The sequence below is a fragment of the Chaetodon trifascialis genome, chromosome 22, assembly GCF_039877785.1.
Source record: "Chaetodon trifascialis isolate fChaTrf1 chromosome 22, fChaTrf1.hap1, whole genome shotgun sequence".
Taxonomy (NCBI): Eukaryota; Metazoa; Chordata; class Actinopteri; order Chaetodontiformes; family Chaetodontidae; genus Chaetodon; species Chaetodon trifascialis.
Genome location: NC_092077.1, coordinates 15,636,715 through 15,648,078, shown reverse-complemented (window position 1 = coordinate 15,648,078; position 11,364 = coordinate 15,636,715). Strand labels below are relative to the sequence as shown.

Here is an 11,364-nt window from a genome sequence, read left to right as displayed (position 1 = left end):
TTTGAATAATAAACTTTATTGTTCTAAATGATTTGACAGGTTTGAACCTTGACAGGAGACATTTTAAAGGCTTTCTTTTCTTCAGCCAAACAGACTCATGTTTTTGAACCCTGAGTGATGCAGGTATTTCCTCGTGCTCAGCTGTGTGAGTCTGCCCCCAAGTGTTGCAACTACACTACAGCTGGCCAAGATCACTGTAACTCTGTTGTGCGGATAAAATAGTTTTATAAGTGAGGAACTGCAGTTGATAGCCCATTGTCGTCTGTGCACTTGTGTTTAACTGCTTGTGGTCTGAAGTGGTCGAGCAGCTCATGCATCCTAAAACACATCATGTACTCCCATCATCACTTCTGGTCGTCTATCGTCGGATTTCCTTGAGCACTTGAATGCGGCATTTCTGCACTTTTAATTTCCTTTAACAAACAAACAAACAAACAAAAACAACTTTAATTTATCCGTTTATATCACAGCAGTAGCAAAGCCGTTTAGATGTCATGAATTAATGAAACAAGGACGACATGTCTGTTACTATTTACATCAACGCGCGTTCGCGTGCGCTCGTTGCGCGTTCACGTGTCGCCCATCAAGCAGACACAACTTGTCTGAAGACCTTCAACAAAGTCGGTGTAAACTCCACCTGAACACGGATATATCGCCCTTACAAGTAAAAGGTAAATGTTATTTATTTTTTTTAAATCCAACTAATTCACTAACTGACCTATATGTGTGTGTGCTTTTATTTTAATTCCCTTTAAACTAATATTAAGGAAGTACATGTAGTCTGAGCTAGTCTAAGCTAATATAACCGTTAGCACAGTATATGCTAACGGTTATATTAGCTAGCAATTATATTAGCAAAAAAAAGAGGGGAAAAAAAGACATTTTGCTTAAAAACACCTGAGGATAGGCTGGGCTAATGTGTACCTGCATGGCTAATATTATGTCCAGTACTGCAAATACTATTACTTGCCTACCACTCATGACAGTATAATAAAACTGCAGTAGAACTTACTTACTTAAAGGGATAAACAGTGTGAATTTCAGTGTTACAGAGGATTTTAACCTGGAGTACTGCCCTTAAATATTTAGCTTTTATTAACTGATTCTTACGTGTTTTAGTGTTTAGGTCCTGGAGTGTGTTTCATTATGGGGAAATGAAGCTTCATGCTCATGAAAATAACTTCCTTTTTGTGACTTCGGCAAATGGTGGTCACTGCTTGTGGCTTTTCATCAGTTTATTTTAGACGTCAGACATGTCAATAGCAGTTGTGAATATGTCAGACTGTGAACACATGAGTGTGTTGTACTGTTGTCAGTGTGGCTCACAGTATTTCACTTCCCCAGATGTGGAAGTCAGTCGTGGGCCACAATGTGAGCGTGAAGGTGGCTGCAGAGCAGGACGACTGGGAGACAGACCCTGACTTTGAGGTACTGTGTACTTCCTGGAGTGTGTGTCACTGTAGGGGATGATGTGTACGCTCCTCGGTCAACCCTTATTGACCTTGTATTTCAGAATGACGTGTCCGAGCAGGAGCAGAGGTGGGGAGCAAAGACCATCGATGGCTCCGGACGTAAGGAGCACATCAGGTAAGAGACGAGCCACCCCGTGTCTGCATATGAGCGATTCTTAAGACGATGTGCAGAAATGCAGGTCGGAGTGTGGGTGCTGTGTAGCAACAGGAAGAGGAAGCGAGAGCAGGCCACAAGCTGTCAGGCAGCAAGTCTTTCCTAATATGGATAATACGTGATGATGGCGCTTTGACGGCGAGATTTAAAAGGCTGTGCTTTCTCACTGCCGAAGTGATGAATGTAAGAATAGGACTAGAGATTGTGCACAGATTTAGGTTCTCCTTTCTAATCAGTCACAATCTCCCTTCAGCTGGTGTTTATCCTCCTCCAGCAGGACACTTCGTTTATGTTTTTGCATAGTATTTGAGTATTTGTAAAAAAAAATGTATTAAGAACTTAAAACTGTCTTTAATTTAATCTCTGAGTGTTTGTTTCTGGTTCCTTTTTATCGTTTAAATATCTGTAAAGATCTTTGAATCTGCTGTATGTGTGTGAGGTATTACTGATAAACAGTCCAAGCTTCCAGTAACAGATATGAGCGTGATTGTGTCGGTTTGTTTGACCCTGCATGACCTGCCAGTATCGCAGAGCTCAGAAACAAGGTGGCTGTGGAGCACGAGCAGGTGAAGCAGAAGGACCACACGCCCAAAGCGTCATACGGATATGGAGGGAAGTTTGGAGTGGAGAAGGACCGGATGGACAAGGTTGACGAATTCTTCTTTTAGACGCTGAAAATATGGCGATAAGCTCCTCTCATCTGCAGCCTGATTGGTGATTTGTTGTCATCTGTCCAGGCGGCTTTGGGGCACGACTACGTGGCACAAGTTGAGCAGCACTCCTCCCAGAAAGATGCAGCACAAGGGTTCGGAGGGAAGTTCGGTGTTCAGAAAGATCGCGTTGATAAGGTGAGAAGAGCCGACCTCCTGTGAAAGAGCTGCTTCGATTATTACTCCTTCACTATGGATGTTTGACCCCAATACAGTCGACCTGTATCTCAGCATTTCATTCATTTCTGTTGAGAACACTAGTTTTTAGATTTTTTTTTTTATATATAAGACTAAAACAAGTCTGACAGGTTAAGGGCACAGTGGAGACCTGAACACAATCTACATTAACAGAACCAAAGAGTCTTAAAACGTTTGTGGGATCTTAAGAGCAATATATGAACCTTAAATGCGATTGCTGTGTCTGTGCAGTCTGCCATGGGCTTCGAATACAAAGGAGAGGTGCAGCAACATGCGTCTCAGAAAGGTAAATCATCCATTCAGCTTCAACGAGGCCGTCTCGCTTACAGGACTGTGTGTTCCTTTTGGAAGATGCTACCTAACTCATCCAGAATTACAACTTGTATGTTTTTAGATTACTCAAAGGGATTTGGAGGAAAGTATGGAGTGGAGAAGGAGAAAGTGGACAAGGCGGCTTTGGGGTACGACTATAAAGGCCAGACAGAGAAACACCAGTCACAGAAAGGTGAGTTTAAGGTGCAGCAGTTGACACTTTTGACACCATTTGCTTGAGATTTGCTTTATTTTTCATTTGCACCTTATTTCTAAAAGACTACTCAAAGGGATTTGGAGGGAAGTACGGGGTGGAGAAGGAGAAGGTGGACAAAGCTGCTCTGGGGTACGACTATAAAGGCGAAACAGAGAAGCACCAGTCACAGAAAGGTAGGTTACAGCTGTGGCTTTGGTCAGCTTTGGCGCCTTTTCGCCTGTACTCATGTTCATTTCACATTCAGATTACTCAAAGGGATTTGGAGGGAAGTTTGGTGTTGAGAAGGAGAAAGTGGATAAAGCTGCTTTGGGCTACGATTACAAGAGCGAGACGGAGAAACACGAGTCGCAAAAAGGTGAGGAGACGCTCACGTGTGTGCGTTTTGAAACAGCAGGGGACTCATCGTACATGAAACTGATCAGTCATCTTTGTTCAGATTACTCAGCAGGTTTTGGAGGTCGTTATGGAGTCCAGGCAGACCGCATGGATAAGGTTGGTATGAGAGCAGCAACTCTTCATTATCTTCATCTGATTGATCTGCAGCTTATTTCTCTGATTCATCATTTCCAGTTAAAGTCTGTTCTGTATTAGCAGTGTTTTGCCCTACATACTGTAGGACCATCTTAGGGCCCGCTGTAGTTTCACAATTAGCTGCCCTGCCACACATGCCCTGCTCTGGCAGGCAGAGCCCACCCTCAGAACCAACAAAATGTTTGACTGATTATCAGAATGATTCATTTTGATCATCTCCCATTTGACTAATTATCTAATCATTCCACCATGAGTCTGACAGACTGAAAAGACTGAACGATAATCTTCCTCTTCTAGAGTGCAGCCGGCTTCTCAGACATGGACTCTCCAACCTCTGCATATGAAAAGACACAACCGTTAGAGGCCTGTAAGTTCAATCTTTCACTCAACATAATCAGATGTGCCATCTTTCCTTGTGAACAGTGAACGCCGCCAGAGCTGAGGGGCTCCCACGTTCAAACAGGCCAGAGGTCGTTGCTCATGCACTGTGCTCACATACATTCTGTCTCATGCAGCAAGTGCAGGCGCAGGAAAGCTGAAGGCGCGTTTTGAGAACATGGCCAAGGCTTCGGACGAGGAGAACAGGAAGAAAGCAGAAGAGGAGAAAGCCAGGAGGCAGGCCAGAGAGAGCAGAGAACGTGAGCTCGCCAAACGCCGACAGGAGGTCAGCGCATGCGCCACACCGGCAACATGGAAGGAGGTCAAATTTAACAAATGGTCAGTACACGCAGTGATGGGTTTGTGCTTCCTGTAGGAGGAGAGCAGCAGAGAGGAGGAAATTCCACCACCTGTTCCAGATGTGGCTCCAGAGTACGACATGCCGCTGCCAGATATCCCCCAGCACAGGCCAGAGATACAAGAAACACCAGAACCAGAACCAGAACCAGAGCCAGAGCCAGAGGTAAGACACGCTGACTCAAACAAAAACCAGATTTAATAAACAATAGAAGAATTAATTCATGTGTTTAAACGACAAGGCTGATATTCTACATTTTTGTTATTGTCAATGAATCCCATCACATTCAGCCAGTAAATAAAAACATAGAAACAGTAATAACAAAATGAGCTGAGGAGCGTTTAATTTTTTAGAAAAAGCTCCTAAAACAGGAGAAAACAGAACATCTGCGAGGGACTATTTTCAGATGCGGATTAATCCACATTTGGTGTTCTAATGAGTTTGTCTGGCAGCAGGACGTGTTGTTTTTAATGGTTTTTGGACAGAAATTAGAGATCTATCAGGAGGTTCAGGTCATTTCTGCTTTAAGTCCTTTCGTGTTATTTTGTATGAAGCTATAAATCTACTAATAGAACTCATAATAACATTCCAGTGACCGTCTTTGTTTGAATTAGGAAAAAAAGGAGACAACTCGGGACACAGGTTAAACATCTTTTTTCTGTACAGCAGACAGAATTTTTTTTTTCATCCAGATGTTTAGAAAAGCCTTTGAGAATTTCTGGAAAACAGTTCAGGACAGACAGACTCTTCACTCTAATGCTACATGAGAGGCACAAACTGGGGCGAGGTCTCGAGGTCTTAGGTCATTTCTGAGATCATGAAATCTAAGATATTTTGCGACGCCTCCAGGAGGAACCTGAGTACGAAGAGCCTCCGGCTTTGCCTCCACGCTCAGACGAGTTCCTCGACCCGGATGCCCCACCGCTGCCTGTCAGGTCTGCAGACGTGGACGTGGAAGACAATGGAGATTACGAGGAACTTGCTGAGCCGCCTCCTCCTGCGCCGACAGGTCTGTCTGCCGTCAGTTAAATGTCAAACCTTTCCCATATAAAATCCTCATTCGTTTCCATGTTCTCTGTACCAGCTGTGGACAACGACTACGAAGACCTGACGTGTGGCCAGAGGGCAGTAGCAATTTATGACTACGAAGGAGGTGCGACACTCGTTCAGTTTGTTTTTTGACATTTGTTCATCGCCTCTCAGCGTTTGTGAGGACAAACCCTTTCGTCTCCCTCTCCACACAGAGGCTGACGATGAGATCTCCTTCAACCCGAACGACGTCATCACCAACATAGAGATGATCGATGAGGGCTGGTGGAAGGGACAGTGTCACGGCCGCATCGGTCTTTTCCCGGCCGCTTATGTTCAGCTGATGCAGTGAGCGACACGCAGGGAGTTTCTGCACGAGCTTCACTTTTGCACAGTCTCAGGTTTCTTATGCCGTTCAACAGAAGAAAATCATGTATTTATAGAATATATAATCATAGAAAGTTTGAGCAAAAATGGCTTCTGATCAGCTGATTGCTGTATTTTTACTGTGTAATATCTCGCTTCGGTTCTGTGGCAATGATCATCTGAGGGCAGTATGAACACCAAACCCACATTAGTGGCAAGACGTGACATCTTGTATCTGCAACACAATGATTGGAGTCAATAAACATGCCGGCTTCTTTGTAAATTTAATTTGTCCATTTCACATCAGTGTCAACTCACAGTAACATTACAGCTATTAGTATTCATCATCTTTCACTGTGATTGTGTCATAATGTGATCACAGGATCATATTAAAATTCATGAAGTTATTGTTTCACAAGTGAGAGGCGTTTTATAAACAGCACAGTCCACTCATTTATGATTTTGCATACATCTTACATCATGGTATATGCAGCAACACCAGTCTAATATTACAGTTAATTTAGAGTACTGACAGTAAAGAGATAACACGAAATGAGCGGAGAAAAATGGGCAATGACATGCGACAAATGACTCAACCCCAAAGCCACGAGGGTGCCTCTGTATTATTGATGTTAACCATATCGCCCAGTCTAAGTGGTATAAGACAAAAAAATAATATTGTAAACTATTTCGTTTAATCTGAGTATGAAAAGATTTAAATTGTAGAGAATATGACAGTCGCCTGCATTACTGTGATGTACTAAGACAAGCTAAAGGCAAACATTTTGCACAAGCCTTACTGTCTGTAAGCTTGTCCTAACATGGGAATGAAGCTGCTGTTCCATAAGAACAAACGTTTCCCTGCAGTGAATTACTTCACATGAACAGGCTCTGTGGCACCACCATGAAACGTGTAATCCACTGAAGAGAATGAGATTCAATAGCAGAACTCCCACCGTGATCGTGTGTGAAAGGACACGTGAAACGATCCCGTGTTTCTGCGTCTAAAGTCTTTAAGGCAAAGAAAGTCTTTCCTCCGGCTCACCAGGCGATGCCCTTCTTCTTTCCCTTTCCTGGTTGAGTTTTCTTCGCCGTCCGTTTGCCTTTCAGTTTCTTGGCCTGTCGTTGACTCATCCACGCGGGGTACTGACCGTTTTCATCCAGCAGAGTTTTCTTGTTGCGCTTGCCGTCCATCTCCATCTTCCCATCTGTAAAAGAAAAGGCAAAGATTGAGAAATAAGAAAAATGACAAATAAACGAAAACAAAACGGTTATGTAACTTAGTCATATCATAGCTATGTTGTATATAATTAGTGTGTAAGTGAGAATACTAAACATCAGCCCAATCTAGCATTGTGTGGCTGAAAGACCAACAGAAACCAAGCTTTAAATACACACACACTGGTAATAAAACCATGTTGCACTCACCGTCACCCTCCACCTCTCCCATCACCACATCCGCCTGCTTCTTGATCTTGTCTGCTGGCACCACAGTGGCGATCTCCTGCATGTCGGTCATGTCAACTTCTCCTTTCTTATCGAGACTCAGAGCCTGTTTCAGGCGGGCCAGCTCCTTGGGGGCATTTTTCTTCCTCTTCTCTGCACGCATCTTCCTCTTCCATTTGCTCCGGAGGCTTTTTGCCATTTTAAGGACGACCTGGAAAAACAAAAACACGCCAGGCTTTCACATTCCTGCTTGGTCAGCAGCTCTCTAAGGACCCACAATTGATGATTTTTTTTTTCTATTAATCACATAAATAACGTTCCTCTAGGATACTTGAGCTTCCATAACATTTCATCTTCAGGACAGCTTTCTCTAAACTCTATTCCACATTCCCTGACTTCTTCTCTGTTGAAGACACACTCAAAATGATGCTCCTAGAGGACCAAGAACAGCCAGCCTTCTTTACAAGGATAACAGACATGATTAAATACTTATATAAATGGGCTATTAGCCAGCAGTGCTAAGTTAAAAACCAGTCACTGACGTGTCAGTTGCAATTTTACAAATGAACGTTATGGGAAAATACTGCTCACAGTGCACTTGAAGTACAGACGGTGCTAAAATTTTGTAGTTTCCCTATTATCTGAGCTCTACACCCAAGACAGCAGTCCACGTTTTACACATCTCGTTTAATGCACTGTTATTGCTTGATGTGGGTCAGGTCTGACACAAAATGGGCTTTCCTAAAACCTGCCTTTGGCCTTTAATAAATTTTAAAGTCCGTTCACAGACCTGCTCCGTGTTGATATAACGAATGCCGTATTTGTCCACATATCAACCAGAACATAAAGTTGACGTTACACACGGTAGCTGTTTTACACAAGATATTAGCAAGATACGGCTATTGCAGCAATTAGCTTCATGGCTAATTTATACCAAGCTAAGTAAACAGTTTGCTAGCTAGGACACGTCAAAGCTAGCTAACTCAACAAGTTTATCTAATCCAGACTATCAGGGCTATTCCAAGTGTAAACAGTAAGCGGTTACTTACAGAAAATTAGTTTAACTGCTTAATTTTTCTCCGTCACCGACAGGTACGCACGCTCCACTTCATGCACGTGTTTACAAGTTAAAGGAAAAAAGTGATGACGCCATGTCGAAGAAAGGGAAACATGATTGGCTACTTCGGTGAACGCGAAGACGGTAGCGTATGATTGGCTGGCGACTTCAAACCAGGAAGTTGCAGGGATCATAGATGGTAAACAAGATGTAGCGTCCAACTCGAGCCTCCAAACAGGTTTATTTGACATTCAAGGATAAACTGAGCTGCTGAAAGCAAAGAAATATATCGTAGCGTTGTAAATAGTTTGTTGTGTTGGTCTTACATATGTCAGAGAAGATGAGCAGCTGTTCAACCAGCCTGGCTCCTGCTCGCAGCTTGAGCTCAGTCTGCAGCCCTCCGCTCACTTCTTCTGTAACGCAGATGTTCATCATGTTGGACTCTGCTGCAGAGCAACTGATGGTCCACAAAGATTTCCAGGTCGCCTTTGACACGTGCGACAGAGGCCTGGAGAGTCTCGCCAACATGGACCAAGAGGACAGCAGGTGAAAGTCCAAATGCACCTTTTATTGTTTGGATGCTCCCTGTAGCCTGACTGTTCAACGTCACCGTGTGTTTCTGGGCTTTGTCTCTGCAGATGTGGAGAGTTTAAGGCTGCTTTCTGCATTTTGGGGATTCAAGCACTGGCTGAGCTGAACCAGTGGCATGGTGTCCTCTCCTGGGTCCTTCAGCAGTATGAGCACCTGGAGAAAATACCAGCTAAAATAATGCAGATGTGGTGAGTAGAGCTCAAGCTGTATTTATTCGCTTATCAGCAGAAAATGAATTACAAACACTGTAATTCTTTTTGCCTAAATATTGTCAGAAACTGTTGAGTTATTATAATTTTCAAGAGCCCTAGGTGGCGTCTTCATATTCTTTGATTTATCCAACAGCTGTCCAAAACCCAAAGATATTTAATCTATTATCTATTAGCAGAAAATCCTCACGTTTGTGAAGCTGAAATCAGAGATTATTTGGTGTTTTTGCTTGATCAATGACTGAAACGATTAACTGACTATCAGAATATTTCTTTCTCTATCATTTTGGCAGCGTACTTCTTTACTCCAAGGTGGGAGAACCAGCTGCGATGCAGGAGGCAGCCAGAGTTTGGCTCCACTGCCCGTCCAACAGCAGAGCGACGGGCTTCGGGACGGTGGCAGAGCTGTACCTGCTGCATGTCCTCGTCCCTCTTGGGCTCAGAGACGAAGCTCTGGAGCTGATTGGCGGCGAGGTGGGAAGCATTGCGTTCACAGAGGACCAGAGGCAGATGGCACTGGATGTTGTGGAAGAACAAGAGCAAGAGAATCTGGAATCACCTCCAAATCTCAGAATCAGTCCAGATTCTGATACTGCTGCACATCCTGTCTCAACTAAAGGTCTCACATTTCAGTTCAGCCTTTATTCTAAGTCATATACATGCAAATAATGAATGTGGACAGTCTCTCTGATTGTGTTTGTGTTCTACAGGAGCTGTAATCCACAGACTTGAAGCCATGCTCAGGTTTTTCTACAGAAAGCTGCTGTTGACTGGCTCTGGCTCATTCTCTCTGCGGAGGGTCTTTCTGGCTGCCGTCCTTCTCTACATGCTCTTTCTTCGCTTGGATCCAGGTTGGATTAAATGTTCTTTGCAGCTCGGGTTCATCACAAGGCTCGTTGAAGCATAAAACATTTGAAATGAAATGAATCTTCCTGTACTTTCCCCGCAGCTCTCCCGTCTTCATTCATGTGGATTTCCAAACTCCTGCAGCTGCTCAAACAGATGTGGAGGACCATGTTTGCGCCGTACCATCAGGCTCTCGCTCAGAGCAAAGAACTGTGAAAGACTAAAAATCACAACATGTCTTATCCCCTTTCAAGTTTTATCAAACCTGTTTAAGCATCAGTCACATGAGCAACTTTATGCTACTCCAAGCAGCATTTGTAGTTTTTTTTTGACTTAGAACTGACAGAGACAGATTTTATCTGGTCCTCACTAAGACATCTTTTAGGTTGCATGTCCCAAGTGTTCCTCCTGAAATAGACCAAATAAAGATATGAAGGCTTTTGTTTAATTTGTTCCTGCCTTGTGAGAGAAAATCACACTGAGACCATTCCAGTATACAGCTTCAGATGAGATGACAGACCTGAGCAGGTAGAAGGCAAATAGCTTTCTGACACAACCAGCAGTAGAAGTATTCAGATCCTTACCTCAAGTAAAAGTATTTATACCACACTGCATAATACTCCACCACAAGTAAAAATACTGCATTCAAAACCTTCCTTAATTAAAAGTATGCAAGTACTATCAACAAAATGTACTAAAGTAAGTAAAAGTACTCAGTGCAGTAAAATTTTCTCTGTCAGTGTTTTATTATTATATCTGATGTTTTTGGATAAATATTACTGCTGCATTAATGTGTGTGTTACATTTTACTGGGTATGAAAAAATGTAATCTGAAATCTAACCAGTAACTGAAGCTGTCAGACAAATGTAGTGGCGGAAAAAGCGGTATATTTACATTAAAAAAGAAATAAATACAGGCACGAATACAGCTGGACACAGCATTGGTTTAGTGCCACAGAGGCCAATGAAGCCATGAAATGACGCTTAGCGCAGTTTCTTTTGTCCTGTTGTTGGTTTGTACTTTCTTCGTCCGCCAGCTCTAAAGTTTCGATTCCAGCAAAGCGAAGCGACGCCGCGAACTTATAGCGAGTGAAACGAAAGCGAAACTCTGTGGATGTGACGGAGAAGTTTCCTCTCAGCTGAGAGCAGCAGGTTACTGGAGCAGACTGATCCTGCAAAGTAGACGGAGCGTTTGTCACCTTTTCCTTCAGTAAACTCCTAAATTCATCTTCTTTTCGTCCGGAGACCTTGACTTCGTCTCCAGACCTTCAGTTCGCTGACTGACTGTGAGGAGAAGTCTGCGCTGATGTCTACAGGACTTTACTGGCTTTTCTCCAAACTAGGTGTCAGCGTTTCCCACTCGGGTAAGCAAACCGATCAGTGGTGCAATGTAACTTAGTAGATTTACGCAAATACTTGTACTTTACAGAATATTTCCATTTAAAGCGACCCGTACACATACTGCATCTCTATTTAACATCAGATACTAT

The 11,364-nt window shown here is 43.2% G+C and overlaps 3 protein-coding genes across 7 annotated transcripts; 2 read left to right on the top strand and 1 right to left on the bottom strand.

Moving 5' to 3' along the window:
- Positions 1 to 560: 560 nt before the first annotated feature.
- On the top strand, positions 561 to 6,011 carry hcls1 (hematopoietic cell-specific Lyn substrate 1). Of its 5 annotated transcripts, none has more exons than XM_070992152.1 (16): positions 561 to 671; positions 1,345 to 1,428; positions 1,514 to 1,587; positions 2,150 to 2,273; positions 2,364 to 2,474; positions 2,766 to 2,820; positions 2,929 to 3,039; positions 3,126 to 3,236; positions 3,308 to 3,418; positions 3,500 to 3,555; positions 3,892 to 3,961; positions 4,110 to 4,258; positions 4,349 to 4,495; positions 5,180 to 5,339; positions 5,415 to 5,483; positions 5,575 to 6,011. In XM_070992152.1, exons 2-16 carry the CDS (start codon positions 1,345 to 1,347, stop codon positions 5,709 to 5,711), a joined length of 1,569 nt encoding a protein of 522 aa, XP_070848253.1. In that variant the 5' UTR covers positions 561 to 671; the 3' UTR covers positions 5,712 to 6,011. The 5 variants fall into 5 exon arrangements, with proteins under 5 accessions (XP_070848253.1, XP_070848254.1, XP_070848252.1 ...); XM_070992153.1 differs by having other exon boundaries at positions 5,192 to 5,339; positions 5,575 to 5,860; XM_070992151.1 differs by having other exon boundaries at positions 3,308 to 3,555.
- On the bottom strand, positions 5,996 to 8,966 carry llph (LLP homolog, long-term synaptic facilitation factor). The gene is made up of 3 exons (XM_070992155.1): positions 8,221 to 8,966; positions 7,154 to 7,382; positions 5,996 to 6,933 (listed from the first exon to the last, which is right to left on the bottom strand). Exons 2-3 carry the CDS (start codon positions 7,368 to 7,370, stop codon positions 6,767 to 6,769), a joined length of 384 nt encoding a protein of 127 aa, XP_070848256.1. The 5' UTR covers positions 7,371 to 7,382; positions 8,221 to 8,966; the 3' UTR covers positions 5,996 to 6,766.
- Positions 8,393 to 10,856, top strand: pex26 (peroxisomal biogenesis factor 26). Its single transcript, XM_070992154.1, has 5 exons — positions 8,393 to 8,774; positions 8,867 to 9,007; positions 9,322 to 9,647; positions 9,739 to 9,879; positions 9,978 to 10,856. The coding sequence occupies exons 1-5, from the start codon at positions 8,557 to 8,559 to the stop codon at positions 10,088 to 10,090; spliced, it is 939 nt and encodes a 312-aa protein (XP_070848255.1). The 5' UTR covers positions 8,393 to 8,556; the 3' UTR covers positions 10,091 to 10,856.
- The last annotated feature ends 508 nt before the right edge of the window (positions 10,857 to 11,364 follow it).

Excerpts from the sequence above, each read along its gene's own strand:
- hcls1 (XM_070992149.1), top strand. The coding sequence starts at position 1,345 with ATGTGGAAGTCAGTCGTGGGCCACAATGTGAGCGTGAAGGTGGCTGCA. Across the intron at positions 3,040-3,125 it reads GAAACACCAGTCACAGAAAG|ACTACTCAAAGGGATTTGGA; the intron begins GTGAGTTTAAGG and ends TATTTCTAAAAG. Across the intron at positions 4,496-5,179 it reads AACCAGAGCCAGAGCCAGAG|GAGGAACCTGAGTACGAAGA; the intron begins GTAAGACACGCT and ends CGACGCCTCCAG.
- llph (XM_070992155.1), bottom strand. The coding sequence starts at position 7,370 with ATGGCAAAAAGCCTCCGGAGCAAATGGAAGAGGAAGATGCGTGCAGAG. Across the intron at positions 6,934-7,153 it reads GGGAGAGGTGGAGGGTGACG|ATGGGAAGATGGAGATGGAC; the intron begins GTGAGTGCAACA and ends TTTCTTTTACAG.
- pex26 (XM_070992154.1), top strand. The coding sequence starts at position 8,557 with ATGTCAGAGAAGATGAGCAGCTGTTCAACCAGCCTGGCTCCTGCTCGC. Across the intron at positions 9,648-9,738 it reads ACATCCTGTCTCAACTAAAG|GAGCTGTAATCCACAGACTT; the intron begins GTCTCACATTTC and ends TGTGTTCTACAG. Across the intron at positions 9,880-9,977 it reads CTTTCTTCGCTTGGATCCAG|CTCTCCCGTCTTCATTCATG; the intron begins GTTGGATTAAAT and ends CTTTCCCCGCAG.